This window comes from Belonocnema kinseyi, chromosome 7 (assembly GCF_010883055.1).
Source record: "Belonocnema kinseyi isolate 2016_QV_RU_SX_M_011 chromosome 7, B_treatae_v1, whole genome shotgun sequence".
NCBI lineage: Eukaryota > Metazoa > Arthropoda > Insecta > Hymenoptera > Cynipidae > Belonocnema > Belonocnema kinseyi.
In genome coordinates, this window is record NC_046663.1 from 85987281 (window position 1) to 86013695 (window position 26415).

The 26415-nt window shown below is 30.2% G+C and overlaps 1 protein-coding gene across 1 annotated transcript in view; it reads left to right on the forward strand.

Moving 5' to 3' along the window:
• The first annotated feature begins 1390 nt into the window (after nucleotides 1-1390).
• Nucleotides 1391-26415, forward strand: part of LOC117175920 (ubiquitin carboxyl-terminal hydrolase 31-like) — a 63341-nt gene continuing 38316 nt past the window's right edge. The window contains exon 1 of the mRNA XM_033365768.1: nucleotides 1391-2504. Within this exon, the coding sequence (XP_033221659.1) occupies nucleotides 1608-2504 (897 nt within the window). The 5' untranslated portion in view covers nucleotides 1391-1607. The remainder of the gene's footprint in view (nucleotides 2505-26415) is intronic.

Sequence of the window (26415 nt, forward strand, 5' to 3'; positions counted from 1 at the left end):
AACACGTGTTTTTTAATTAATATTTCGATTTTTCGGAAGAACTTTTGTGATTTAAAAAATACTATATACATTTTCAACCAAAATATCTTATCCAGAAATATACATTTTTTTTAATTATTGTTATTTTAAATTTAAACAATAATGTTTAAACACTTTAAACATTTAAAAAGTTGTTTATTTGGTATAAATATTTGATTATTTCAATTTAAAAAAATAATTTGTCAAAGAACAATGTTTTCCACACTTGTTTATCTCGAAATGTCTTTTTATAATACTTTTTTAAAAATTAAAAATATGATTTTTCGAGAACATTTTTTTTATAATTAAAAAAAAGACTACCGAAAACCTGGATCAAGCTTCAGATTTGAAAAAATTCAGCGATACATACATGTCAAACTTTTCTAACCTCAAAAAATCTTTCTACTGCCTTACCGTCATATTTTACGAAGAATGAGAAAATAAGAATTCGACTTCGTAGTACGATGAGGGCAGCACCTCGATAGGGCAGAAAATGTGATGTCCTATATATATAATTCCCCACTCCGACGCCTCGTACCGCATCTACGTTTATAATATCTTTGCCACGAAGCAATAATAAGGAGACCCAACTGCCAGTGGGAAGCCATCTGAAACTGGCAATAGAAACATTACCGTAAGTGATACGCACATTACAGGAAGATCTTAGATTAGAGTGCGCAGGTGCGCAGTTGTCCTCTTCCTATGCATGGAAAAGTGTGCGAGTGAGAAAGTTTGTCAAATTGACGTAAGTTAGAGAAAAATAAGATAAAAAAATAAAGGTTAAATTTCTAAATCATTTCTATTAAAATTAAAAGACAGTTAGGTAAAGCAAGAAAATATATTAGAAGTTTATTGTACTTACAGTGAAGGCTTTAAACAAACGAAGTGTATTTGCCTTCTTCGGCGTGTAACTTCGTCCACAACCCGGAACTTGACACCTCATGGCTTAGAACACATTTCTGACACTTGCATCAAAACAAACAAACAGAATCTCTCAACTTACGTCAATTTGACAAACTTTCTCACTCGCAAACTTTTCCATGTATAGGAAGAGGACAATTGCGCACCTGCGCACTCAAATCTAAGATCTTCCTGTAATGTGCGTATTCACTTACGGTAATGTTTCTATTGCCAAGTGGGGGAACGGAGTTAGGTCTCCTCATTATTCCTTCGTGGTATTCCCAGCGCCAACTCTGCTTGCACCTTAAGCAGTGCTGCCATCAAACAAAATAAACAAATGTAGAAACATTTCGTGAAACTCAGTGGATAATCGTCATCAAAAAACCAAAGAAACCTACATTCACAACTGAAATTCGCCCGCTAGAGCGCGCTCTACTCGCCTCCTTCGATACATTTGAATCGACCCTCTCTCTTGTTGTATAATCGAAGCGTCACGACTCGCGATCGCGAATCGTCGTGGAAGGTCGTGTCGTAGAAAAAGGCAAATGGCCGCCGTGGCGCGACGAAAGACTCGCAAGTTTCTACACGCGAGAATTATCCGGCATGTAAAAAATTATTAAGAATTACGCGAACCAAACATCCCGTGATGTGAGGACCGCGAGTGGTTTTCTTCTTTTTGTTCGCCGGCGATGAGCGTCGTCGATGATAATATCGGCACGGTGATGAAATCGGTGTCGGAAGGTGAGCTGGGCGTGGAAGAGGTTAAACCCAGCAGGGACCTAAAAACCCGGGACTCAGGATCTCGGCTAAAACGGACTTTCACCCTCCCCAAGAACCCGTTCCAGGGTGGCACAAGGATGTCAAGACGTCCGAAACATCCTCGCGACTCAAAGGAAAACGCTCTCAATTCCAAGGAAAACAGTCTCAACGCCAAGGAAAATGTCAGAAACAACATGCAGATTGAGCAGCGAACACAGAACCTGCAGCAGGTCCCCAGGTCCCACACTAATTACATCTACAATGAGAGAAATGGTGCGAAGAAGGTTTTCCGGACGCCTTCCATAAGGAGGATTTTTAGGCAGCTTGTGCAACGCGTGGGAGTGCAAAACAAAAACTTGTACAAAAATGAACTTAGCTCAAGTAGTGCAAGTGACCTCAGGGTGCCTCCACCTAGGCCTCCGCATATACCTTCAGATCGTGTTCCTGGTGTTACAGGACTCAGGAATCACGGTAACACGTGTTTTATGAACGCAGTGCTTCAGTGTCTGTCACACACCGACATCCTTGCGGAGTATTTTGTGCTCGACCGATACAAGGATGACCTCTCCAGGAGGAACAAGATTAATTCGAAGAAGTACGGTACCAAGGGTGAGATCACGGAGCAATTGGCACTGCTTCTTAAAGCGATTTGGAGCTGTCAATATGATCCTGAAATGAGCACGGCATTCAAGAGTGTCGTGGATAAGTACGGCAGCCAGTACAGGGGCAACCTGCAGCACGATGCCCAGGAGTTTCTGCTTTGGTTGCTTGATAAAGTTCATGAGGATCTTAATACTGCGACCAAAAAGAAGTACAAGATTATCAAGGTTAGTGGTGTTTTTTGTTTAGTATTACTAACTGGAATCCCGTGTAAGTTGAGAATTACTGTAAACAGGGTGGTCACTGGACTAGGAAACCGGGCATTTGACCAAATTGTGTATTATTTTTCAAATCTAAGTTCAATGGCTAACTTTTAATTATGAAATCATTCAGTTTACAATGCGTACTTCTAAAATCTTTTACTTTACAAATTATCCTTGTTTGTTCTTCATTTTTAAGTGTACATTTTCAGTTTAAACAATTTTAAAATGCAGTTTTGAAGACTTCAACCGTTAAAAGTAAAGAGTAAACTTTCTATAATTTTAAGAATTGAAATTATATCAGTTATAACGCTTTGATTCTTAAAATCATAGAAAACTTTGTTTTTAGACGTTTGATTTTTGGCACGAGAACTACCTTAAATTGATTAGCTGTACATATAAATTAATTAAAAAATTTTTAAACTGAACTGTATTTTGAGTCTCAACATTCAAACAAGAATTTATTTTACAATACGATTCTGAATCTGTTCAAAATTCAACCATTTGTAGATTTTAACGTTGAAAATTGGAGTTTTTCATATCGAAAGCAATTGTTCCATTAAAAAAAAATGTTAATTGGTAAGTAGTAATTTTGTATTTTTTATATTTTTATAAGTTTGGATGGAGGAAATTTTGATATGAAATGTTTTCTGATTGAAACAGGGACATTTTTTGTCCTTAAGATTTTTAGCGACTTGGAAGGGAGGAAATTTTGGTTTTAATTTTTTTCTGAATTAGAAGAGGACAATTTTTTATTTTATTATGTTTATTGAGTGTTATTTTTGCAGTTTAACGACATTATTTAATTAAAACTATTAAATGGAAAAGCGTTTATTTTATACGATTTAATTTTTTAGCCTTTGAATGAAAGATTTCTGAATTCTATTTTTTTTATGCTTCAATTTTTAAAGCTTAAAATTTAAACGATGTTTATTTTGAGTAACTATTTTAGCTTTAAGTGTTCGAATGTTTTTTCTTCTATTAAAATGTTCATCTTGTTTTAAAAGTTACCATAAAAATTGTATTTCGTTGTTCCAATATAACTTGTTTACATTCATAAAACAGTGAAGTTTCACATTGAAGCCTCGATTGAAACTGACAACTGCGAAATTACGGTTACTTCCTGCAAAATCTTCGTAAATGTTTTATTGAGTACGAAAATTTTAATACTCTCTGGGTTCTAGATATATAATATTTATACGAAATTATAAGTTATTCGATTTAATTTTTTCATTGCAATTCGTCATTCGAATGGGTGTACAATTTTTGATAGTTAATAACCGAATTCTTATTGCTGGTAAGAATTTGACATTTCATTGAAAATGTAAATGCTTTCAAATACACCGTACTTGCGGTTGCTTGCAGGAAATAGCAATGTACAATTTTACGACCAAAAGTCGCAAAAGTTTATGATGTAGATACAATTTTATTAACAAAGCTTTAAGGTCTGAAGCATGAAGGTTTGAGCGTCATTATTTCTTTAGAAATTTTGTTCAGCTCCCAGTTCAAGGCAACCTTTTAAATATGGGTAACTTATTTGAATATATCGTTACAAAAATATGTTAAAAGTGACATTTAGTTATGAAACTCTCATATTTTTAGAATTTTATAACCGCAAATAGAAATCACATTAATTAAAATTAAATGAAAAGCAAGAAAATCGACATCGGTATTACTGGGACTAGGGTCAAGATTAATCGGATAAAAATCGCAAAAGTTATAGAATTTATTCCAAATTTGTTCAAATTCGTCTAAAATTATTATAAATTTCAGCAAATTCTTTAAAATAATAAGAAAATTGGTCATATTATTAATGCACCTGAGTCACTTTTAGTCACTCTTTGGATTAAAAATTAGTCCTTTTCCGTAATCCCGAGAACAGTAAATTAAAAATTTACAACTGCAGATTGAAAAACTGTACTATTCCATTTATAAAATATTTGATGTTAAAAATGTCACAAGATTAGAATTTTAGGTTTGAAATATGAATGGCACAATAATTGCCTTAGTTGAAGTGACAAAATTCAATTAGTAACATCAACTAAGAAGATGCGTGTCTCAACTAATAAAATAGCAGTACCATATTTTAATAATTGAATAGTTAGCCTAACTAACCATTTTTCCGTAGTTATAAAATTATCATTCCCGATTTATGAGTAACTTCGCCCTTAAAGTCTCTTAGAAGGCCTTACAAAGCAGTTTTGAAGTGAAGCACCTTTGATGCCAAACTGAGAAAAGCAAGCGAGCGAGCTCGCTGAACATCTTTAAAAGTCAATGAGCTCGTTTGATGAAAATACATAGCCTCGAGACGACAATATGTAAACTAGCTATGACGATCATTGGTGAACTCTGTTTGCACATGTACTTACATAATGCTAATCATTGTGCAATCTTCAAAGTACTTCACAAGAAGGCTTAGACTTTCAAAAAGTAAGTTCAAATTTTGTTTAAGAATTGAAATTCGAATATTGTCTAATAATGACAACTTAAGAATCAATAATTTTAACTATCCAGAAATGACCAATTCCAAATTTTGTTATGTAATCATCGTCTCAATTTGATGCAGTATTCCTTTTAAGAAGAATAAATCAGCCCTTGTAAGCTATCTTATTTCCTGGACCTCTTTGCACTTCCAACCTCTCTTGTTGATTGAAAAAGTTACGTACATCTCAGAAAAAATACTTCCTCTCGATTTTTACCATTCCCAGGTTTCGTTTCCTCTTCCTTTCTTTTAACTCGCTAACGATGTTTAGAAGCCTTGGGCTCTTTTGTCGTTTTTTTTCTCTTCTTGTTCTTTCGAACGTGAAAAGGAGCCAGTCGGTCGTTCAGACGCGAAGAGGCCTTAACCCAATTTTGCTTCACGTTCGAAAATCGAGTACGAACCTCTACCGACCGCAGAGGTATGCAGATTAACTGACAATATAGGGGAGATACCAAAGTAAAAAAAAACACCTGAATTCTTAGTTCTTGAGAAAATTTGGTTGTAACGGGCGTCCCTAATTATTGTTGACTTCCGTTCTAGCGACTACCAACTTTGTACTCACTTTCCAAGAGTAGTTCGACCGTTCAATTCGAAAGTTCTTCATTCTCAACAAAAAACCTCAGGCTCCTGGTACTCCGCAGCTAATGAGTGTGCCTAGAATTATTCTTAGTTATAGTTTACATTACACAAAGTCCTGTAAACCTGTTTCTAACATTTTCCCATACGGCATTGAAGGTTCTATGAGAACTTGGCTCGTGGAATCGTGAAATTCGATTAAAAATTAACCGGAATTGGGTTATCTGGCTCTCTTGGACTATAGAAAGCTTCTGAAATCAATAATTAGATTGGCAAATAAATATTTAAAATAATTGCATCCAAGCATTTGGAAAGAGTTTTTTTCTTAGAGTCTTATTAAGTTAGCAAACGAAAGCTTTGATTTTGGATTAATTTTTTCAATTTTAAACATGCTTGAGTTTGAATTTTGATCCAAAAAATACTCATTTGTAAAGGCTTCCAATTAAAATAGTTTAATTTTGATTTTTTTAATCTTTAAGTAAGAAGGAGTTCGGGATTCTTAAAATTCTAAACTGTTTTGATTTTATGAATACCTCAAATTTGGAATTTTAATTTTTTTAAAGATTTCAAGTTAAGCCTTCAAGTTTATATACTTCAAAAGAATTTTTTTCTATACTGTCAGAAGAAAGTTTTTAAGAAAAATTGTGAATTTTATGTATTATTTGAAAATAAATTTGACGAAATTATAAAAATTATTAAGTGTAATGTTGTTTTCAATATAAATGAAATAAAAAAGGATTCCATTCCTAATTTTTTGGTCGGAAATTATTTATGTAGGCTGATGTGGAAATATAAATTCTTTGAATCATAACTGTTCCTGTTGTGGAAAATCTTAGAAAGTCTTCATATTCTTTCTAAAGGAATTTCTTAATCGGAAAGTATATCAAACGTCTTATTCTTAATAACTGTATATTTTTTCTTCAACGTCGTATTAAATTTATTTAATTTTGATGGCTAAACTTTATATGATTTTGGTGTCCGCTTTGAATGAATATTATTTACAGTGCACTTTAATCCATCTCATTTTAGCATTTATCTTAAAAAAATTAATTAATTTATGCAATTATACGTGAAATCTATAGTAATTTAAGGTATAAAAATGCAATTTAATATCAGACTTTGCACTCTTTACCTTTTTTCACATTTTTAAAAAGAATTCCTCTTTTTCGCCTACATATATATTTTGGTTGGAAAATCTACTATTATATTTCGTGTTCAGAATTCATCTTGCTGGGTAAAAATTGTATTGTTTGACTTGAAATTTAATAATTTTATTGAAAAATTAGCTATTTTTTCAAAGTCATATTTTTCGTGAAAAATTCGTCTTTTTTATAAAAAAATTCATCTTTTTTGGCTGAACATAAACTTTTTTGTTACAAATTCAACTGTCTTCTAAAAAATCGTCTTTTTTGCTTCAAAATTGAACTATTTGTTGGAAAGATTGACTATTATGTTAAAAAATATGTCTCGTTTGTTTGAAAATACGAATTTTTATTCTAAATGCAAATGTTGGACTGTTAATTCCTCTTTCTTGGTTAAAAATGAACTTTTTTGTTCATAATTGACCTTTTTCGACTTAAGTATGAAATTTTTTCTAAAACTTGATATTACAACTTTTTTAGTCAAAAAAATGAATATCTTTTGATATAAAATTCATATTTTTTGTTTGAAACTGCAACTATTTTTTATTTGAAAGTTCAGTTTTCTTGGTTGAAAATCACCTTTTTTGTTGAAATTTTATCTCTTTTCTGGTAAAAATTTTATATTTCTTGGTTGAAAATGCAACTGTTTGGTTGATACTAAATAATGTTTTTTGCTTGAGGATTCAATTGTTAATGTTTTTTGTTGAAAATTTACCTTGTTTAGTTGGAAATTTAACCAGTCGGCTGAAAATTCATGCCTTTTGTCGGAAATTATTGTTTTTCAATAGAAAATTAATCTTGTAAAAATTCATAAAATGAACAATCCAAAACTATCAAATTGTAAATACTAAAAAATGGATGTATAGAGGGGAGTACCCAATATGAGATACCAACTCTGTTTGGCGTGATTGTCGTATTTCTATGTACTGAATTTAAAAGTAATGTAGGTCATTCTAAAGGAAATTTAGTTTGCCATAAGAAGCTCAAATAAAAAATCTTATTAAAAATTTTTTTATGCTGAAAATACAAAAAATGTAAAAAAGTGCTTTTTCCAAACTCGTCAAACTATTCTCATAATATGAGATACCCCAGGAAATGGCTAATAAAGTGCAAAATAAAGTATTATTTTTAATGAAAAACTTCATTCTATGTTTCCGAAGTATAAATTTACTGCTATTTAGATATATTTAGTTTTTGCAGTAGTCACAAACACTTTTGTAACCAATTTCCCCGCGCAGCCACAGTGTTATTAAACCACAGGTATCTCATATTATGAGAACAACACCGTGCAACTATGCACTTACTACGCCTGACCTGTGCAATGAAAAACTTCAATACTATCGATATTTTCCTACTTAGTTATTCAATCCCCATCACTCCAGACAAACTTTACTGCTAAATACATATTTAATGAATAATAAATAGGGTTTAAAGAATTCCCTTCCAAGAACTCGACCACCATCGATTTCACAAAAAGTTCGCCTATAATCTTTAGAAGCCCAATGAAAAATGGACTACACCACGAAATTACTCTTTTCTTCAAGGGCTACAAGTTAGTGATAGAACCAACAGAGTGGGTCTCTTAGTTTAGCTTATACCCCGCTTTCTCATATTACGAGAATATCTCATATTCGAGTAATCTACTATTATTTGGCGGCAGTGTATTTTTATTATTTTCTTTTTTATAAGTAATATAATTTTAGAATGCATATTCAAAGTATCTTTGATTGAAAAGGAAACAATTTTGTTGAAAATTAGTTTTTTAAAACTTTTTTGTTTAAATTCTGATTCAAATTTTTTAACTAGTGAAAAGTTTGGAAACGCCCTTCCTTCCATATAAAATAAATTAACGATTAAAAATTCAGCTGTTTGGTTAATAATTCATCGCTCTCTGTTGCTTCTTTTTGTTTGAACAGTAGTCGCGTTTTTCAAGAACATTACTCTGTGCCTTTTCTGAATATTTATGAAAAATCGTTAAATTTCTCGTATAATCACTAAAAGGATCATTCAAATTTTGTAATTTTTCATCCAAACTAAAAAAGAATTAGTTTAATAAATTTTCGAGAGTTTTGAAAATTATTTTGACTGCTATCAAACTAGTTCCGATTGCTTCCTTTGTATCAAAAAAAAGCTGCTAATTGACTATCAGTTTCGATCGTCTTTTTACGCCAGGAATGATTAATCCTCGGAAGCAGTCATTCGCCTGCGCTAATTACGTCATTTGTTGCCACAATCTTGGAGAATCGTAGTACGGAAGAGTGTCGAATTTTAGACCATTAAGTTGCCGATGATTGAGCGTTTCTTTTTGACACGTTCAAAAAGATCAGAACAGCTGTATTATTATTTATGAATTTTTGTATATACAATTTTAGTAGCGTAGAGGCTGCATCATGCTGATTCATCCTTCATTTCACGTGGGTGTGATATAATGGGGCTTAACTCGCAATACGACAAATAAAACAATTAGTATTGAGAACCAACTCGGTTTTACATTTCAAAAATTCAAATTTAAAATAATTAATTTAAAGAGATATAATATGTACTTCAAATTACGAAATGTAGGTGCATTAAAAAAAAACAAATACCAGCTTCAACTTACAAAATATTATAAAATAGAACATTTATTATTCTAATTATTTCAATAATTTTTTATCGAATAAAAATATCTTAACTATATAATTTGTAGTTGGATGACATCAATTGTAAACAGTCACTGGTATATTTCTGATTACACATTCGATTCTTCATTTGTCAAATCCAGATAAGACTCAATTTCTAGGAAAACAGCTCCGAAGAAAAGCTAATAGACAAAGAAACTAGGTTAATACATTCGTTTATCGATAAAAAAAATAAACTGAAAGAGATTTTCAATCGTAATACGCTACAGTAAAGATTCTTTACTTGGTATCACATTTTTATCAAATAAATGGTTAGAAAATTATGAAACATTAAAAAGATATTCTTGTATATTGAACTTTGTACTTTGTAGAATATCATGTAAGATTTTAAGTCGAATTTGATCATTTATACAGAAAAAATGCATGGTAGACATTTGATCCAAATTTAAAAAACAAATCGTTCAAAATCCACTTATGAATTCTGAAAATATTTCATACTCAATTTATGCTTTTTATTTTTATCATCACAGAAGTAATCTTCAAATTCCTTTAATTTTATTTGTGATTTTTTTTCATCTTCGTCTGACAATAATAAATGTCCCAAAACAACTGAAATCCTAATGTACATTATAGTTCGATTATTACTTCCTAATGTACAATATTTTCAAATAATGTTGAATTCGTGATTTACCAAGATCATTTGCTCCAAATATAAATAATTACGCAAATTTTGAAATTTTCAACAATTATAAATGAATGATAAAAAATTGTATGAAGGTGACAAGATTTAATGTAAAATTTCGATAAGTAAACTTTGTTTAAATTTAGGTGAATTTTGTTAGCTTGGAACTGTATGTGTAGAAAAAATATCTTGGAACCATATTTGAAAAAAAAAGTTCTAAATCCGTCCATCAATTCTGAAAGTAATTGATAGCCAGTTTCTGCTTCTTATTTTTATCTTCACATATTTCTCGCTGTACTGCTTTTAATACTTTATAGATATATCGTAAAACCTTAAATTACAAGTTTAATCAGTGATTTTCATTTTCCCTTACATTCCAGGAATTTTAGTATGTCGAAGGTGACCACTAACCTTAAAAGCTAGGAATTAGCGTGGAATTTTAAGTACGGTGAAAACGGGAATTTGTTTTCAAAAGGCAATTTTTCAGATTTTTTCACTTTTGCAATAAATGTCATCTCGCTCTTTGAAAATAATATGTTTGGAATTGTGCTCAGTATTCCCAACCCCCTCTATTGAAATATCGATTTATACTGTATATTTCAGAATTTAAAGCATATATATAACTTAAATTCATTTAATTATTTACTGATAATTGGTTAAAGTTATAATTTAGAGAAACTCTTAATGCTTCGAAAATAAATTGTCTTGACATTTCGGGGACATAAAAGTATGTTCCCAAAAAGAGCATAGATTGAAGTATGATTTCCAATGGAAAATCCAAAATCTATATTTTAGATACTGGATTACAAATCTTTCATGGTTAAAAGTTTATTCTTTCTATTTTAAAAGTGTAAACTATTTTGTTAAAAAGTCATCTATTTGTAGCAAATTTAACTATTTTGTTCGTCATTCGTCTTTTTGTATAGAAAATTCGTCGCTTTGGATTGAAAATTTATGTTTTGGTAGAAAAGTAATATTTTGATGGTTTAAATTTTATCTTTTATGTTTTAAACTTAATTCTTTTTTATTGAAAAGTCTACTCTCATATTTTCGGTCTAGAATTCATCTCTTTAGATTAAAAGTTGTATTATTTGGTATCAAATGTAATTGTTTGCTTGAAAATCCAACTATTTTTAAAAAATTCATCTTTTTGGTTGAAATTTTATTGTTTTTATTTTAAAAGTCCAATATTATATTTTTTGGTTCAAAATTGATATCTTTTTAGTAAAAAAATCTCCTATTTGGTGAAAATTTTCCTTTTTTTGTTAAAAAGTCAACTTTTCGGATCGAACATTACATGTTTTTGCTTAAACAATCGCCTTTTGCAAATAAAATCCGTCCTCTTGAATTGAAAATTAATCTTTGGTAGAAAAGGCATCCTTTTGTCCTTAAAAGTTAATTCATTTTGTGTGGGGAACTTAATTATTTTGTTTAACATTCTACTATTTTATTAAAAAGTCATGTTTTTTAAAATTAATTGCTTTATTGAACATTCGTTTTTTTAAACATAAACCTTATTCCCTTAGGATTGGAATTCCATCTTTTGGTAGAAAAGTAATCTTTTTTGGTTCGATATTCACCTTTTATGGTTTGAAGTTAGTTCTTTTTAATTGAAAAGTTTACTTTCATATTTGTGGTCCAGAATTTTTTTTTTATACTTTTAGTTTTATTTCAAATGGAGCAGTAGTCAGAAAAACTTCCACACTTCTTATGTTAAGTAGGCTCCATTTAAAAGAAAACTAACAGTTTATAAAACACACAGGTTATGTTTATTATAATTTTTATTTTGCAAAGGACAAAAGTCATCTTTTTTTGTCAAAAAATTAACTGTTGTGTTGAACATTCGTTAGAAAATTCATATTTTATATAGGCAAGTGATCTTCTTTGGTTAAAAAAGTTAATCTTGGTTAAAAATGGAACGGTCTTCTAAAAAATTCGTATTTTTGGCTTGATAATTCAAATATGCGGTAGATTGGTATAAAATGCATTTTCATATGTTGAAAATTCAACTTTTTGTTGAAAGTTGATCTCTTTTCCTTCAAAGTTGAACTCTTTGGCTGTAAGATCACCTGTTTGGTTAAAAATAATTTTTGTGTTTTAAAGTCAAATGTTTTCTAAAAGCTTCAATATATATATAATAGCTAGAAAACTCAACTCTTGTAAAAAATTCAATATATTTCGACTTCAAATCTTAAGAATATGGTCCCTACATTAATTTTATTTAAAGGAATTTAGTCCCTCATTTCCCCTATTTTAAAATCATTTTTGGTTGTAAAGTTTGAAATCACTGTTACTATAATTTAAGTTGTAAATTTTATCTTGGAGTATGAACATTTTTCAGTTCTTTTCAAAATGTATGTAGTGAAGCGATTAGTAATGAATCATAGTTAATATAAACGCTTAAAATTAAACAGGGAAAACTGTCATTCTTGACCGGGAAATACCTGTAATTTTTGTTTGAGATTTAAGTTGCTACTCTGTCTGTGGAAAATTTTGAAAATATTTTTTGGAAGGAGCGAATCTTTAATTTAAACTTTAAGTATGAAGAAAATGTGATATTAGCTATGCGAAAGTTTTATTATCTTGGTCAATGTTGAAGTATATTTTAGGACTTAGTCTTAGGTAGATCTGGGTAGATCCTTCGGGTCGCCATGGCGACTGTCAAGGGCACGCATAGCTTCAACTTCTTGGATTTATTCACCATTGTCGTCCTTCCTTTCATGGTACCAATGTAGCCGAAAAAAAATTCACAAAAATGTCACGTTCAAACTCGTCAAGTACTCGTCACAATTCCGTGGGATCGGAGGCAAGTGACCCAAAAAAGGAACTGAACCGATCACTTCAACCAGAAATAAAATATTAGTTTATTCAATTTCTTTTATAATTTTTGTTATTCCATTTTGTCTGAAAGTCGTAAAGTTTTCAAGTCACTGAATAATTGAAACTGGTATCTCTTTTTAAAGTAATTATTTTATTTTATCCTCATCGATATTATGTTTAGTAAAACCTTCTTGTTTAGTTATAATTGTTTTTAGTTGAGAAGGAAATATATACAAAACGTCACTGATTTTTATTTCCTTTTTGGTTTAAAATAAAAAGTGAAATCACTAGTTTTTAAATAGAATGAGTGTTATCAACACTTGGGTGCCTTTATATTATATTTCTTTAAAGGGGGAGATACCTTTAGAATTTCCAAAAAATCGATTTTTTTTCTTTCATATTTGAATGTATAATATGTTAAAAATATACTGTAAAAAGAACAAAGGAAAATATTAAATGTTTATGGTGATATTGTCAAAAATGTCAGAGTTCGCATACCGTCACTAATCAGGTAGTCGGAGCGCTTGGGTCGGAGCAATGTTTCTTTCACAAATAGGTTTGTATATTTTTTTGTCCCATAAATTCTGGGAAAGCTGATTACTACGTTACTACGCTTACTGCGTTTATTACCTGGACCCGGAATCGCCGATTGATCGGTAAGTCACGGAAACTAATAGTTATACCGTAACGAATCTTTAAACGTGATTATCTCGAAAATGTCTTTTCAAAAACTGCTCGTGCTGTAACTTTAAAAGTTATTGACCGATTAGGCTGAAATTTGCAGGGGTTTCTCTTTATGGTACTATCGGAAGGATATACCTAAAAATTTTAAGATATCGGGTTATTAAAGAATTTTTTTGGGGTCAAAACTGTTGAAAAAATGGTAGAAAATTTGGACCTTCGATTAAACAGCCGATATAAATTTTAATGTTCAACTTTTTTATTATTTTATAGATTTATCCTTCCCTTTAACACATAAGTAATCGAACAAAAAAAACCTTTTTTATATCAGATAAATGGAAAAATTTTGACAGCTGCACCAGTTTTCGATGCCTCGGAGCAGACGCTTGAAGAATCATTTTGCAGGGTCGCCATTTTGTAAAAAAATCACATGTTTTTTTACACTTTAACAATGTAAGAAAAAGATGTTAAAATTAATAAATGATCTAGTTATTTTATCAACTTTAAAAAAAAAATCATTAAAATTGATTGATTTTACCCTTTCTAAAGTTATCTCCCCCCTTAATTCGATTGCTTTGCAATTTTTTAGTTTGGCAAATTTAAACAGCTCTAGCAGTATCTAATAATGTATTAGAAAACAAAGTGACTCTTTAGTGAAACAGAAAATACTGATAAATAAAGAGCATACACCTTTAATTTATTATATGATTATTTTTCGTTAGTTGAAGGTCTTAACTAAAATATTATATAATGAGAAAGTTTAGCCGTTTCGTTAGAGTAAAAATGGGTCGCTGGTTTAATTTAATGACAGATTATATGAGTTACTGTCGACTTTACGAATCAGAAAAGGACCGTTATTTCGAAAACATTTTGAGTTTCAAAAACGTTGGCGCTTTTCAACCATGAAACTCAAACGTGACTTTCTCTGTAGTCCAATCAATTTGCGCTTCGTTTTGCGCCGAGTTTCCGGTTTCGCTTTTCAGCGTTACAGCCTGTTGAAATAATAACAATTACTCTCGCAGTTCATGTCAGTCACAACTGACAATTTCTTTCTCATATTACACGTCTTTTCAATAGCACATACAATATTTTTCTTTTATTTAGTATTTTATTTGTTTTGTTTTAAACATAGAATATCGTTATGCAATTGTGTTAGTGTCATTCCATAAGAACATAACTCAGAAAATCAATATTGCTCAGTAGAGACAACAATACTCTGAAAAATAAGATTTTGAATCTAAAATGAAGTTGGAAAGTTGCTGTAGTAATTTCGGCGAAATGGATTGAACTATTTTGAAAGGCAGATTCAAAAAGTGACCGATTGCAGTTTTTTTGTTTACTTTTGAAACTAGTTACTTACTAGGTTTTTCCGTTGGAGAGCAGAACTGTGAATTAATGATTTTCTTCATTTGTAATCTACAATAATATTCGTGAGTACATCCTTAGAAATGCAAAAGCATAAGTACGTTTTTTAAAAAGAATTTTGAATTTTTTGTTCGTTCACCGAAAAAACGATATTCGAATATTAATTATGAAAACTGGATAATTAATTGTTTAAAATGGAAATTTTTTGAATTATAAACCTTTACAATTAAATGATTTTAAAAAACGTTCAGATTGTAGTAGTAATTTTAAAATAAGTGTCTGGTCACAACGAAAATATTTGTGCTACACTCAACGAATTTCGTTCAGCCTAACCGCTCTTTTCCAGCTGCCACGATCTCACCGAAATTATTTATTCTGCGCTCACCGAATTTCCGCGAACCTAGACACACACGGGCAATTTAAAATGGAGAACAATAGAAAATCTAAACTTATGAAAGGGAAAAAGTGAAAATTGAGCGTTCAAGATGAAAGAAATTATTCAATTAGTGAGGTAACAATTTCAAATATTTCTATTTTTATCTATTTTGGCGGCTAATTAAACATTTTTTAATTGCAAATCCTTTAAACTGTAAATTGTGCAAATCAAGTCTTTCAGTTTGATATTCTACGATTTTGAAGAATTCAAAATATCGCTAATTTGGAAAATTAAAATCCAAAATTATAAAACTTCTAACTCATTGAAATAGAAAGCAAACAATGTAAAATTATTAAATATAATTCTGACTGTCAAGGCTTTCAATATCATACCTTTTGCTAATCGGAAAGATTTAATACTGAAATTGCCTTGGCATTTTTAATATTTCAGTTTGAAACTATTATTGATTAGGGAAGATTGCTATTTAAAATTGTTGAATCTTTACCTCTATCAATTATAAATTATCGTACAATATTATAAGTCACTTATCAACCATTTTTGCAGGTCATTAATTATGTTTTTTTTCAATAGAAAAATCTGGAAGAATCCTCTCGCAACTGTAGTGGAAAGAACATTTTTCTAATTGATTTTAAAAGAATTATAAATCGTTAAAGAATAAACTATTTTCTCAAAACGTACTGAATCATTATTCTTTCGATTAAATAATGAAATGTTGATTTTTTAACCTGAAGGTATGTGAAGAAAAAATCCTAAGCTTTTTCTGTCAGCAAACAAAAAGAACCGGTCAAATTTATATTCGACCTCCTTGCTTTGGAAGCAAAAAAACTAGACTGCTATTGAAAAATTGAAAATTAAATTTTATATCTACTTTGACCAAAGTTAATGAATGAAACTACAAAGAGATTCTGAAAATTTGTGAAAACTGGGAAATCTTACATGTATTATTTTAAATTTAAAGTGTAGAAAATATCGAGATAATTTGAAATTTTATTCTTATTTTCAAGCGAAATAGCGGAATGTTCTATGGTGAAGGTCGATTAGGTTTAATCGGATAAAAAAGATCAGTTGAGTAATATCGGTTTTATATTTATACACAAATGCAAAACGAATACAGAGGCAGTACCTAAAGTAGGTGAGGGATACAGGAGTCTTATTTCCGTGTTATGGCCTTCGCGGTGTCTTGCACATTGAATCATAACATGCATGTCCCGACGAATTAATTATCCGTCCACAATTATTTTACTGGAACAAGAGGCGATCCTCCAATGAGATGAATTAAGACTTCAATTTCTATTCAGAATAGATATAAATCACGAACATCTTTATTCCCATCATTTACAAAACCCAGAAAAGGGAAATGGTATATTCCTATTGTTTTAAAGTCTAACACTTTTTTTCATTATCTTATATACCTATATTAGTATAACTGGGATAAAATTTCATTTTCAGAATTAAGTAATATTTAATTTTACAAGGTAGAATTGAGTTTTTAAATATTTTTATTCCTAAGGGTATGATGGAATCCTCGGTGGTATCAATTAAAAGCATCAAATTTTGTATTACATTTATTCTGATCCGGATAAAATTTTGAATCTTTTAAAGTTATATTTCTTGTAAATAAAACATTGCCTATTTTCAATAAATAAAAATATACCAGAAGAAAAAAATATCGGATGGAAAGTTTTAGGTGATCTTTGTGAGTCGTGCAGATTTTGTTAAGGGATATGAATAGTTTTATAAACCAGAAAAAGGAGCAAGTTCTTTTGCACTTTGCTCATTGAAAACCAAGCATAGTCGAATAAATAACGAAGATTCGTGAAATTAACCTCCTCACTATTCGGCCAAAGGTCACGAAGTCTAGTTCACAGACATCGACGGTCTGGAGAATTTATCTCAAGATTTGACTGTAGAATCTAATTTTGTAATTCTGCAATTCTTCTTCTATCACGAGACATTAGCAAGCTCTTTATTAAATTGTTTATTCAAGAGAAAAGACAACAATCAGTTGCTCACTCCATTGGCATTTTTTTTAAAAGGGTGCCAAACTCTTTGACCAAGAAAATAAATTTCATTATACAAATATAATTATCCAAGTTCAAAGCAAAATTATTCATTTATGTCAGGTTGGTTAATACTCGCGGAAAACGGGAAATAGCTCTGAATACTTTTCTTAAAAGGTTGCTTCCGAGATTTCGCATACATTATTTTCGGAAACCCGAATGGTTGCGACACGGCGTAAATATGAAGTGTTTCTTAACATTATAAATGAATATAAAATTTTAATTATAAATGATTTTTTCGTAATGGGAAATAATTATGTTCTTAACATTTTTCAAACCATACCATAATGTGTACCAAAAACAGACTGATATCGATAATAAGATTTTTGGGAAATTTTTTAATGAGTTTTGTTTTACTTTAAAGGATTAATTTTAAGATTTGAAGATTTCAAAATATGTCGACAAAATTTCAAAAGGTATTTAAAAGTTTTTAAAAGATTAGAAAATAATGAAAATCATGAGAAGATTTTAAAATATTTCAAACAAAATGTAGATATTTGAAATTTTCTAAAAATAATCTAGAAGATTACAAAAGTGTAACAAAAATTCTAGTAGATTCAAGATATCTTTAAACACTTTTTAAGAAATTTGAAAGAATTCAAGAGAATAAAAAAATCTGAAGGTTTATGGAAAAATTCCGGATGATTTTTTATTCTGAAAAATGAATTCTAAGTGATAATTGAAAAAGATTTCAAATAATTTAAAATGATTTCTTAAACTTTCGAAAAAGAGTACAAAATATTTTAAAGAAAAACTTTTTAGCTCTACAAGATTACTAAATCAGCGATCTCTCAAAACAGAACAAAAACTCATCCTTTTTTCAACGAAAATTACACCAAAAAATGTGCAAAAAACAATTTATATCTATTGATAAAGTGAACTGATAAAGGAGTAAAACTGATGTCATCGTCCCATCGTGAATTAAAAAATAATTTCTGATATTTTTTAACCTTCTTTTAATTGTAGAATGAAGTACTTCATATTTATCAGGGTTTAATGAGTAAAATGATACAAAGAATCTAAAGCACTACGCCCTATAGTATCATAACGTACTGATTTCGAATCAAACATCTTACATCACTCGCACGGTCACACGTCTTTGCGGGTCATTTACTTCTCCATGTAAAGACGCCTAACCCTACATATGATGTAATATACTATAAAAATAAGGCTCGTCGATTACAGCGTGTCAGCTGATCCGGGAAAACCTGGAAATCAGGAAAAAGTTATGGATTTTGAATATAATATTGCCAAAGTCAAGGAATTCCTATAAGAGGCACTTTACATAACTGCCAAGGACAATAAATTTAATATTTTAAAATTGTTTTCTTCAGTTTATAAAAAAAACTCTTGTTTTGTTGAAAGTACAACTGTTTTCAGTTTAAGTTTAGCCCTTCCATTTTTCATTTTTTGTCAAAAATAATATTTTTCTGTTAAAAATTCTTTTTTTTTTATAATTTAAAAAAAAAATTTTAAATTCATCTTTTTGATAAAAAGATTAATCTTCTTAGTATAAAATTTCTTCTTTTTCAATGAAAATTCATCTTTTATGGTATACAACTAGATAACCAACATTTTTATAGAAAATGGGTTTATTGAATAAAAAATCTTTGAAACTCAAGTAAACATTATGGTAAAAGGATTTTTTTCAATATATCATGTTTTAATAAAATTTTTTTTTTATTGCAAACATTTTAGTTACCGTTTTAAAGTAGTTTTCATTTTTTCAATCTTTTAGCATTGATATTTCTAGAAATGATTAACATTTAATGAATACAAAATATATCTTTTCGTAATTTTTTCGGATTCTTAGAACACAAAAAATGTCATAATGTACTATCTTGATCTTCATTTTTAATTCAAACCTTTTTGATTCTCATTCAGCATCACCATATCTCACTCGAAAGATTTGATTTTTGCAAAAGAATTGAACAATCGTTTTCCAATCGCTTCCCCATACATATTTTGAAAACACGTGCAATCTTAATCTCGAAATTCTCAATCATTTGTCAAAGAATTGGCAAACTTTTTTTGTATCAAACTTTTTTTGTTTGTATTCAGAAACCTAATCTCTCGTAAGCATGAATTAATTTTATTTTTCAACTGAAATTTTAATTATTTATTGCGATCCGCAGTCAAGCGTGGTCCAATTTTATGTTAGCTTTACTTCGAGATTGTCAATTTACACATTCCCTTTCCTCGAACCTGCATAACTTTTTTTAATCGGACATTTGTTTTGTTTTTGAATAGTTATTTTTATCATATACAATGTTTTTTCGCTCTTTTATTTAAAAATTCCCATTTTGTCGGTTATCTAATTCTGTACTGTCATCCTTTAATTGCACTTATGGTCATTTTATAGAAGTGAAATGGCGAAGAGAATTAAAAAAAATTAGAAATAGGAAACTAGCAGAAAATAGAATCGGGTAAAGAAGTTTCTAACTAAGCAATAACTTCTGTTGATTGTCTCGCCTCTCGTTCATCGGTCGATGGTCCCGATTGAACTTTGCTGTGACGAATGTCAAGCGAGGTATGTTTTAATCTGGTGCATCTAAAGCATGGTGGAATTCGTGATATATGCAACTGGGTCCTCTGTAATAATATAGCAACCTAAGGCAAACTTTTCCAATTCATGGAATCTGACTATATTCCAGACGTAATTTTAGATCTAATTTCAATATAATTTTTAACCCAAATAGCAATAAAACTGATAAACTTAATAAATTGAAATTTAGAAACCTCTCCCTAAATTTGTTTCAGTAAACCATGACTGATAGCCCTTTAAAGTTTTCTAATTTCCTTAACTAGGATTGAGTTACTGACAATCAGTCCAAATACATTGATTCAATTAGAAATTATTTCTAGACGCATGCGCAATATCGAAACTGGTAATTATCGATTTCCCAAACAGTTTTAATGTAAATGATCCTAGACAAATACATTTAATGCGAGCAATATTTTATTTATTTACTCATATTCTTTATGATAAGTGTAACTTCATAATTATATACGAATGGTAATAATATGAGAAAGCAGCAGACACAAAAAACAACTTTCATCATACTTTAGGGGTTAAGTCAGTCAGTCTCACTGGGCCCATTAGTGTCCAAAGTTACATTTTTACTAATTGAGATTTCGGGGGTTGAATCAAATAATTGTATTTGGGAGTACGAAATAACATTTGCAAGCACAGTTTTATTCAGATATTATTGTACTAGTAATGGCAGATTTATCTTTTTTAAGCCTTTTAAAATGCTCAAAAACCTTCTAATTTTTTCCTTTAAAATCTTCAAACAGGTAGAAATAAAATTTAAATCTATTCAGGTTTCTAATTATTTTTCAGTAATTTTAAAACTTTTATATATCTCTTAAACTCACTCGAATTTTTCTAAATTAACAATAAGTTTATTTTTATTTATTCATCAACATTTTTTCCTTTTTTTTTAATCATTCCAAATATTCTTTAAAAAATAATTTTTCCAAAATGAAACATCATTTAAAATTTTTACAGGAATTTCGATCAATTGTTTTTGTTATCTTAAAACATTTTAAAATCCATAAATGGCATCAAAAAATTCGATTGCAATCTTCAAAAATTTAAATTTTTTTTAAATTCTTTGTAATCTTTTTAAGTTTTAAATTAAGTTAGAATATGTTTTGAAAACTTGTAAATATCTCTTAAACTTACCCGAATTTTCGCAAATTGATAATTGTTATTTATAAATCTAAATTGAACAATTTCAATTATAAATTAAATAACTTCAACATAGAAAAAACACCTCTCTGACAGTATATGTATTAACATTTCCTTAGAATATACCCTGCAGGCACTTGCAACCAGTAAACGTTGTTAAAGTATTTAAATATTAATGTCAGGGAGAAATTAGGGAAAAGTAAGGAATTTTTTAAATGAGTCAAGTTTTTCGGCCGCCCTGAAATTGTGTTTACAATAATTAATTTTTTTACGGTACTATATAAAATCATGAGAATTCGTCAAATGACTGATCTTATTTATCATCGGAAATCCTCCCACATTTAATTGTGAGTCACTGAATTCATGCTTAATGATTTTTAAATTACATATAATTAAACAACGCGATCGTAACAGAAGCTCAACTCTTTGTTCTCTTAATTACAGAAAGGAGATTGCACCTTTTTACTGGCAAGTAACACGGTGATTCTAAGTTATCATGTGACTTGATACTCTGGAGTCTGGATGAAGTAATCTGCATACTAATTTTTCAATAGTAATTAAGTGCAGATTAACAAATTCAGGAACGTCAACAGCGCTGCCGTGATATTTAAGAAAACAGTATCTACTGCAAAAAATGTGAACCAAAATTACGCAAAAACGCCGCATCTGTAGAAACTGCTTTCTTGCGAACACTAGAGCCTCGGAAAGCAGCCTTGGTGTTCGCAAGAAAGCAGTATTTGCGAAAAATTTGAATTTACGGCTGGCTCGTCTTATTAATTAACTTTAGAAAATATTTATTTAATTAATCTTTTTTCATGTTCAAAAATAGCTATTATAGCTTACAATAGCTTACCAAACATCGATATATAATATATCGATAAATCGAATAATTAATAAATTGATACAAACACATGCTCAAAATAATTTTAAAAGTACATTTTAATAATATTATATAAATAATAATTACAAATACTAACATCTTTTCAAATATAAACAAATATAAATTATTTCAAAAAGTCGAAAATTAAATTGTAAAAAAATTCTTTTCATATTTAAAAAACAATTGTTTTTTGTACCTTTCTTCAGCAATCAACAACTGGGCGAAGTAAATATGTATATTGCTTCCTTTTTACAATTTTTATAATTATTTGTGTTCATTTTGCAATTTGTAATAATTTTATGTGTAGATACTGCATTTTCTGAGGTCCCATAATTTCAAGAAAGCAGTATCGTTGAACTGCTTTCATGCGTAACATGACGTCCTCTGAGACCCTGTCGGTGTTAGGCAAAAACGCAGTGTCTGAAAGACACTGCTTTTTTGCATAATTTTGGGTGCCGTATTCGAGCCTCTGTGTTACAATTCTTACAGTCACGGAAAATGTTCTGTAGATACTGTTTTCTTAAACAACACGACTCGCCAGAATTAAAACATGCGGCTTTTTTGCAATAATTATTAAAAAATTATCTTTAATTTTATTAACAATTTTAAAAAGCAATTTTCATAGATGCACGGAGAAAATGGATGTTTAAATGTAGATATTTAAAGGGTAAGATTGTAGCACCTAATATCCAGATATTCATGTCAAACATTTACTATCTTTTTGAGATGTTAGGCGTAAATTTTTTTTATGTTAAACTGAAACAGATTCAGATGTTAAAACCGTTCGAGCGCATGCGCATAGCGTATTGGAATTTCACGACTACACGGAGAAAAATATATGTTAGCACAGGCTATCTAGATATTAATAGGTAATATCTTAGCGATTTAACTATAGGACAGAAATCTAGATACTGAAGTAGAGCATCCGTAGACATTAAAAAAAAGATTTTAACTGACAATATCCAAGATATTAAAGGGAAGAATCAAAGATGTTCAGGAAATATTTTTTAATTGTGTAAAAATTACCTGTAAAGCATGCCATTTTCTATAAAATGCAAAAGAATGTTAATATCGCAGTCCTCTGTTTTGAAAATCCGAATCCTCAAGCATTCGCCTTTTTGCATAATTATGCGATTTTTGTGTTAAACAGATAACACACTGTTCAAGGCTAATATGAAAGATGCCTGTAGCTAGGTCCTCATTTTCTTGAGTAAATTAGAACATATCAAAAAACATTTAATCCATTTTCCACCAAAACTTATAGTGCAATAGATATAAGAAAAACCACAATACACACGATGAAACCTCAAGATACAGACAAAATCTTTTGTCGCCACGCCACACGTCAGCGACCTTGCTCCGAAAAAATTTAGCTTTTTTAATATCTTAGATATTAACTGTTAATATCACATATTTTATACTTTCAATATAAACAGATATTGCCCTTTAATATTTTGTATGTTGAATAGATGATATTAGATAGTATGCCGTAATATCTATAGATTATGGTTAAATATCAAAATTTTTAATATCTGCTTTTCAATATCTATTTTTCTCCGTGTATATTTAACCACTATATATTTTCGATATTACAATTATGGAGTATTACAATTTTGGAACATTTCCAAATGATAAAAATTAACTATCCTTACATAAAATTGCATCACGATTTTTTTCTGTCCATAGGAGGGAACAATGATTTTAAGTTGCAGGTTTATCGACTTAACACATTTGACAAAATGTTATTGAATTTAAAATAAAAATTTTTTTATGTAACTTAAAATAGATATAATTTTAAATTCAGATTACAGATTATTTGTTCTTTGATTACTTACCCCTTTTTTATTTTAAATTTAAAATATTGAACATAACCTCAATTTGACTGAATGTATCATCTGATCGACATTTCATACCCTTTATCTGTTTTCCTTCGTGTACGAACATTAAGTTTTTATTTAAAATTCACAAATAATTGATCAATCAATTCCTTAAATTACCATAAATAAGTAAACTCCTCAAATATTTACAGGCGTTATTTAACATAACCATACATGTAATATCCCGAATATTTCAGCTAAACATTTTGGATCTTAGAGAGTACCATCTGACTTTTTAATATTTACAGATGCTAGCTTTGAACATCTAGATTGTTGTCCTATAGTTAAGCAAAAAATATTTTAACGCTAAACATCTAGATGTTACGTTTGAACATCCATTTTTCTCCGTGTGGATTTATATTTTTTTTACGTTTCCGACGATATAAGAAACTCATTTTCGATTTTTTATAGATACTGCTTTCTTAAATATCACGGCAGAGCGCTTTTCCTTAACAATAAGAATCCCAGTGGTCAGGGAAAAAACAGATAAAAATAACATAAAAGTGAAAAAGAAAGTGAACTTTCAGATACTTTTTTTACTCGTTTTACTCTCTCTCTCTCTCTTTCTCTCTCTCTCTCTCCCTCCCCCCCCCCCCCCCCCCCCCCTCTCTAATACAAATGCGAATACTTGCTACCAGGGAGCGCCACTTTTCATTAGTTGCGACGGTCCAGATTTAATTATTACGAGTTAGGAGCCGTCCATAAACTACGTTACCAATTGGGGGGAGTGGGGGTGTCGCGCTAAAAATACGATTGGTAACATGGGCTGGGTGGACATTGGAAGTAACGTTTTTTTATACGTTTCCTAATAATAAATTTTAAGGAATTATTTTTCTCTCTGTTTTTAAGAAACTTACCCTTTTAATAGAAACCACTAAGAAAAATCAAATAATTTTAGTTGAAAAATCTAATACTGTTATATTTTTGGTTCCGAATTCATTTCGTTCGCTTAAAAATTTCCTGTATCTGGTTTAAAATTTTATTATTTTGTTGAAAGTGGAACTATTTTGTTAAAAAGTCAGTTTATGGACGCCCTCTTATGAATGCAGGAGTTTTAAATTCATATATGCATTATGATTATGTAAAGGAAGTTTGATAAGCCTCAAACTTTTCTACTTTTGTGTGATAGGATGTTAATCATACGAAATTCAATGCCTCTGTAATTACCGTTCACTGACACGACAAACGTGTTCAAATATCCCATTAAAATTTTTTTATCGTTCGACATTCCCTGCTAGCAGGGTCTCTTATTATTTGCTAAAGTACCATGTACAAAATTTAGTTTTTACATCGGTCTTTGCCATCTTTGTTGCCGTTGTCATTGAAGTCTGTAAACACGGTAACATTTGAAGGAATCATTCGATTGTATTGCCATTTGGCACAGTTCAAATTTTTTTGATATGACTTTTTTTGATAAAAAGAAAATAAGCAGTTCCATAACATTTTCAAAATCCTAAAAAACAAACGAAAACAAACATTTTGTAGTCAAAGAACACACGATATTAAGAAAAGTCAAGAAAAGGAAACGTTGATTTTTGTATAAATATTATGTGAAAACTGATTATCGCTAAATAAGCTGAATAAATGTTATATACGTTTGATATAAAGTTGTTGAACATAATGTAGTAAAGTTAACATTTTTGATAATATCGAGTGCGAAGCACAAGATACGTGATGATAATTTGTCCTTTAAAGCCGAAGGAGCTTTAACAAAAGAGCATTCACAATAACCAAATTACAGTTGTCGATGCTTTGAATTTTAATTTTAATAGGTCTTTGCACAATTGTGGGAAAAATACAAAGACCGAGTGCATAGCGCGAGGTAAATATATAATCGAGCGGGAAGCGCGAGGTAAATATATAATCGAGCGGGAAGCGTGAGATAAATGTATCATCGAGCGCGACGTTCGAGATAAGTACGTCATCGAGTGTAAAGGGTAAGAACCAACAGTCGCGCGCCCTATGAGCGTTTAAACTTGCGAGCGAAGCAATCCACGCGCGCAGTGCGCGACGAGAATGTACCCGCGTTGTGGGCACATCTTTAAATTTTGATTTCCTATGAGTCTGAAGTTCCCAACGTTTACAAAAAACGAAAAAAAACGAAAAATAAAATATTTGAAAAGTCAAAATGTTTTCATTGTTTATGACAGTATTATGTGTCAAAAGTCCCATCTTGAAGTTTCAGCCCTCTAGCGTATGTGGAACCTATCCCAAGTCAACCCCTAAACATAATAAAATTCTGCATTTAGTGCCGAAAGTGCAACTAAAAAGTTTCATCCCTCTAGTGCATGTGGAACACACCCCAAATCAACCCCTGCACACTATAAAATTCGTTAAAAATACAAAATTTCGAAAAGTCAAAATGTTTTTAATGATTATCGCTGCATTTTGAGCCGAAAGTGCCACAAAAAAGTTTACTCCCTCTAGTGCATGTGGAACACACCCCAAATCAACCCCTGCACGCTATAAAATTCGTTAAAAATAAACAATTTCGAAAAGTCGAAATGTTTTTAATGATTATCGCTGCATTTTGCGCCAAAAGTGCCACAAAAAAGTTTCATCCCTCTAGTGCATGTGGAACACACCCCAAATCAACCCCTGCAC